Raw genomic sequence first — 6,181 nt, forward strand, 5'->3', positions numbered from 1 at the left:
ATTATTGTTTTTCTAGATACCTTGATTAATGTTCTTCTAGATACCTTGATTAATGTTCTTCTAGATACCTTGATTCATGTTCTTCTAGATACCTTGATTCATGTTCTTCTAGATACATTGATTCATGTTCTTCTAGATACCTTGATTCATGTTCTTCTAGATACCTTGATTCATGTTCTTCTAGATACCTTGATTCATGTTCTTCTAGATACCTTGATTATTGTTCTTCTAGATACCTTGATTAATGTTCTTCTAGATACCTTGATTAATGTTCTTCTAGATACCTTGATTAATGTTCTTCTAGATACCTTGATTCATGTTCTTCTTGATACCTTGATTCATGTTCTGATAGATACCTTGATTCATGTTCTTCTAAATACCTTGATTCATGTTCTTCTAGATACCTTGATTATTGTTCTTCTAGATACCTTGATTAATGTTCTTCTAGATACCTTGATTCATGTTCTTCTAGATACCTTGATTAATGTTCTTCTAGATACCTTGATTAAAGTTATTCTAGATACCATGATTCACGTTCTTCTAGATACCTTGATTCACGTTCTTCTAGATACCTTGATTAATGTTCTTCTAGATACCTTGATTGATGTTCTTCTAGATACCTTGATTAATGTTTTTCTAGATACCTTGATTCATGTTCTTCTAGATACCTTGATTAATGTTCTTCTAGATACCTTGATTCATGTTCTTCTAGATACATTGATTCATGTTCTTCTAGATACCTTGATTAATGTTCTTCTAGATACCTTGATTAATGTTCTTCTAGATACCTTGATTAATGTTCTTCTAGATACCTTGATTCATGTTCTTCTTGATACCTTGATTCATGTTCTTCTAGATACCTTGATTATTGTTCTTCTAGATACCTTGATTAATGTTCTTCTAGATACCTTGATTCATGTTCTTCTAGATACCTTGATTAATGTTCTTCTAGATACCTTGATTAAAGTTCTTCTAGATACCATGATTCACGTTCTTCTAGATACCTTGATTCATGTTCTTCTAGATACCTTGATTAATGTTCTTCTAGATACCTTGATTAATGTTCTTCTAGATACCTTGATTAATGTTCTTCTAGATACCTTGATTAATGTTCTTCTAGATACCTTGATTGATGTTCTTCTAGATACCTTGATTGATGTTCTTCTAGATACCTTGATTATTGTTCTTCTAGATACCTTGATGATGTGTTTTATCTTCACTGTATGTTTGTATAAAATATGATGAATCTACCTCAAATATTATTTTCAAAAGCTTAAAACTGTTGCTTTGTTCCCCAGTCTCCCCTACCTGCCGCGTATCGACAAACCTGCCGTTTCTACTTGTAGAATCGCAGAGCTCGGCAGTGGCCGACAACTTGACTTTGAGCCACAAACCTCCACGTGGTGGAGCAGACAGGAGCAAAAAATTTTTTTTCTAACTGTTCTAACAGAAATGTTCTAACTAAAACAAATAAAGCTGCAAAACACAGGGCATTCGAAAACTATTCAGACCCCTTGACTTTTTTAACATTTTGTTACGTTACAGCCTTATTCTAAAATTGATACAATTATTTATTTCCTCATCAATCTAAACACAATATCCCATAGTGACAAAGTGAAAACAGTTTTTTTTAAATATTAGCACATTCCTAAAAAAAACTAAAACAGATATACCTTATTTACATAAGTATTCAGACCCTTTGCTATGAGACTCGAAATTGAGCTCAGGTGCATCCTGTTTCCATTGATCATCCTTGAGATGTTTCTACAACTTGATTGGAGTCCACCTGTGGTAAATTCAATTGATTGGACATGATTTGGAAAGGCACACACCTGTCTATACAAGGTCCCACAGTTGACAGTGCATGTCAGAGCAAAAACCAAGCCATGAGGTCGAAGGAATTGTCCGTAGAGCACCGAGACAGGATTGTGTCGAGGCACAGATCTGGGGAAGGGTACCAAAAAAGTTCTGCAGCATTGAAGGTCCCCAAGAACACAGTGGCCTCCATCATTCTTAAATGGAAGAAGTTTGGAACCACCAAGACTCTTCCTAGAGCTGGCCGCCCGGCCAAACTGAGCAATCGGGGGAGAAGGGCCTTGGTCAGGGAGGTGACAAAGAACCCGATGGTCACTCTGACAGAGCTCTAGAGTTCCTCTGTGGAGATGGGAGAACCTTCCAGAAGGACAACCATCTCTGCAGCACTCCACCAAATCAGGCCTTTATGGTAGAATGGCCAGACGGAAGCCACTCCTCAGTAAAAGGCACATGACAGCCCGCTTGTCAAGGGGTCTGAATACTTTCCAGATGCACTGTACATACTTTTTTTCAAGAGCAAGTATTTAAATCTAGCTAAGCAGTTTTGTGCTTGAAGAAGGAATTTTTTTATTAGGTTTAATAATGTGCAGTAGCTCATTAGTTAGCTAGCTTGCTAACGTTAGCTTCCTAAGTGGGCCAGGCAGGCAGTCACACACTTCAGATTAAACTCATGGGGTGCTAAGTGCAGCACAATGCACAAAACACTAAATGCTTTACCAAGCTAGCTATCTAGCAAGATTATCAATAAAATAACTGCCAGTGCCAGTACGCTTGCTAGCTAACGTTAAGCTTAATGGTTAGCAACGCCATTTGCTAGTAGAACAACATAGCTAGCTAGCTTCTCCACTGACTCTCGGCATTTTACAGGCAGCTGCATCATTCAAAAACGAATCCATTGTGATTTAATTATAATGTTGATAGCTATGCTAGTTATCTAGTTTTGGCCACCTGGTTAGTATCAACAAGGGCTTACTAAAAATCTAGCTAGTTAGCAACAACATCAGCGCAGCTTGCTAGCTAGTTAGCTAACAATTAGCTATCTACAGCAGGCACAAGCCAAGCAAGCTACTGCCACCTTGTGGTCTGGAGTATTTTTCCTCTATTGTATTGGTGGTGGATCTGTGCTATGTGAACAAACAATGAGTTAACTGCCGACACTCTGGGAAGAGGTGCTAAGTACCTCTCTGCAGTCAGTATCCTTGGTGTGTCTGAGCCCTAAGGCACCATTTTGTGGGCAGGCAGTTGGAGTTACTGCTCCAAGTTTTATTAGTCGTATGTACAGGATACACATGGTATACACCGGACAATGCAACAACTAGAAGACGTAACACAAGATGAGAACAGGAACATAAAGTAAATGACTCAGTAGAACAGAAGAAACATTTTAGCAGTAGGAAATTATTGCACCAAACATTCTGAGCAAACAAAGTAATAATTAACGTAAAAATAGCCAAGTCGAGCAGGAACCGGCAAGACACGCCCCCTCCTCAGCACCGCCATCTTGTAAAATACTGATTGGTTGTGGGAGAGAGAGGAGGAGAGGAGTGTTCTTTTTCACAGGTCCGTGAGAAAAGTGCCAGCTCACAATCTCCTAGTCCTCCTAGTATAGTCAGTCTCAAAGCCCGGGGAAAAGTCTGATTTCTCTCTTTCCAACTCACTTTCTCCAACTGTCTCTACCTCTCAAACTTTCTTTCTTTATCTGTCCCCCCCCCCCCCCCCTCTTTATCTCTGTGCTGGTGACACTGTAAGTGATTTATTTAGAATTCAAGGCACACTTAACCAGCATGGCTACCACAGCATTCTGCAGCGATACGCCATCACATCTGGTTTGCGCTTAGTGGGACTGTCATTTGTTTTTCAACAGGACAATGACCCAAAACACACCTCCAGGCTGTGTAAGGGCTATTTGACCAAGAAGGAGAGTGATGGAGTGCTGCATCAGATGACCTGGCCTCCACAATAACCCGACCTTAACCCAATTGAGATGGTTTGGGATGATTTTGGACCTGCAGAGTGAAGGAAAAGCAGCCAACAAGTGCTCAGCATATGTGGGAACTCCTTCAAGACTGTTGGAAAAGCATTCCAGGTGACTACCTCATGAAGCTGATTGAGAGAATGCCAAGAGTGTGCAAAGCTGTCATCAAGGCAAAGGGTGGCTATTTGAAGAACCTCAAATATAAAATATATTTTGATTTGTTTAACACTTTTTTGGTTACTACATGATTCCATATGTGTTATTTCATAGTTTTGATGTCTTCACTATTATTCTACAATGTAGAAAATAGTAAAAATAAAGAAAAACCCTTGAATGAGTAGGTGTGTCCTAACTTTTGACTGGTAGTGTATATATACTGTACGTATATCCCATTTAGCAGACCCTTTTAGCCAAAGCGACTTACAGTCATGAGTGCATACATGTCTACGTATGGGCCCCAGAATTCAAACCCACAAATCATGGCGTTGCAAGCTCTACCAACTGAGACATAATGGGCAAAGTGTACGGGCCGGTCCGAAAAGGTTTTGATCATTGCATAGTCTATCTCTGTCCTCCAAGAGAGCATGAAACCATCCTCCTTCTACCCACCACACATAAAACACTATGCTGGAGACGCTTGGAGAGAAGCCACGGATATATTTTCCATCCAACTGTAGGATACAGAGGAGCCAAACAGTCCAAGAAGACACATTGAGTTTTGGACCAGAGGGTTTTATCCCAAACCGTTAACCAACATAACAAGCATGACGATAAAGAAAGTCTCTGTCTGCATCTATCTACAGTTGAAGTCGGAAGTTTACATACACTTAGGTTGGAGTCATTAAAACTCGTTTTTCAACCACTCCACAAATTTCTTGTTAACAAACTAGAGTTTTGGCAAGTCGCTCAGGACATCTACTTTAAAGTAATTTTTCCAACAATTGTTTACAGACAGATTATTTCACTTATAATTCACTGTATCACAATTCCAGTGGGTCAGAAGTTTACACACACTAAGTTGACTGTTACTTTAAACAGCTTGGAGAATTCCAGAAAATGAGGTCATGGCTTTAGAAGCTTCTGATAGGCTAATTGACATCATTTGAGTCAATTGGAGGTGTACCTGTGGATGTATTTCAAGGCCTACCTTCAAACTCAGTGCCTCTTTGCTTGACATCATGGGAAAATCAAAAGAAATCAGCCAAGATCTCAGTTTTTTTTGTTGTAGACCTCCACAAGTCTGGTTCATCCTTGGGAGAAATTTCCAAACGCCTGAAGGTACCACGTTCATCTGTACAAACAATAGTACACAAGTATAAACACCATGGGACCACGCAGCCGTCATACCGCTCAGGAAGGAGACGCATTCTGTCTCCTAGAGATGAACATACTTTGGTGCGAAAAGTGCAAATCAATCCCAGAACAACTGCAAAGGACCTTGTGAAGATGCTGGAGGAAACAGGTACAAAAGTATCTATATCCACAGTAAAACGAGTCCTATATCGACATAACCTGAAAGGCCGCTCAGCAAGGAAGAAGCCACTGCTCCAAAATCGCCATAAAAAGCCAGACTACGGTTTGCAACTGCACATGGGGACAAAGATCGTACTTTTTGTAGAAATGTCCTCTGGTCTGATGAAACAAAAATAGGACTGTTTGGCCATAATGACCATCGTTCTGTTTGGAGGAAAAAGGGGGGCGCTTGCAAGCCAAAGAACACCATCCCAACCGTGAAACACGGGGGTGGCAGCATCATGCTGTGGGGTGCTTTGCTGCAGGAGGGACTGGTGCACTTCACAAAATAGATGACATCATGAGGAAGGAAAATTATGTGGATATATTGAAGCAACATCTCAAGACATCAGTCAGGAACTTAAAGCTTGGTCGCAAATGGGTCTTCCAAATGGACAATGACCCCAAGCATACTTCCAAAGTTGTGGCAAAATGGCTTAAGGACAACAAAGTCAAGGTATTGGAGTGGCCATCATAAAGCCCTGACCTCAATCCTATAGAAAATGTGTGGGCAGAACTGAAAAGATGTGTGCGAGCAAGGAGTCCTACAAACCTGACTCAGTTACACCAGCTCTGTCAGGAGGAATGGGCCAAAATTCACCCAACTTATTGTGGGAAGCTTGTGGAAGGCTACCCGAAACGTTTGACCCAAGTTAAACAATTTAACGGCAATGCTACCAAATACTAATTGAGTGTATGTAAACTTCTGACCCACTGGGAATGTGATGAAAGAAATACATCTGAAATAAATCATTCTCTCTACTATTCTACAACTAACTACTAACTAACTAACTACTCTCTACAAGCTACAAGCTTGGCACACCTGTATTTGGGGAGTTTCTTCCATTCTTCTCTGCAGATCCTCTCAAGCTCTGTCAG

General features: G+C 40.2%; 1 protein-coding gene across 1 annotated transcript in view; it reads left to right on the forward strand.

Annotated features, from left to right (window-relative positions):
• Window positions 1–3,121: 3,121 nt before the first annotated feature.
• Window positions 3,122–6,181, forward strand: part of LOC311141876 (PDZ domain-containing protein 2-like) — a gene marked incomplete at its 5' end in the record, with an annotated part of 43,335 nt that continues 40,275 nt past the window's right edge. Inside the window, one exon of the mRNA XM_084177372.1 lies at window positions 3,122–3,168. Coding sequence (XP_084033498.1) covers window positions 3,122–3,168 — 47 coding nt within the window. The remainder of the gene's footprint in view (window positions 3,169–6,181) is intronic.

The sequence above is a fragment of the Coregonus lavaretus genome, assembly GCF_964263955.1.
Source record: "Coregonus lavaretus genome assembly, chromosome: 14".
Lineage (NCBI taxonomy): Eukaryota > Metazoa > Chordata > Actinopteri > Salmoniformes > Salmonidae > Coregonus > Coregonus lavaretus.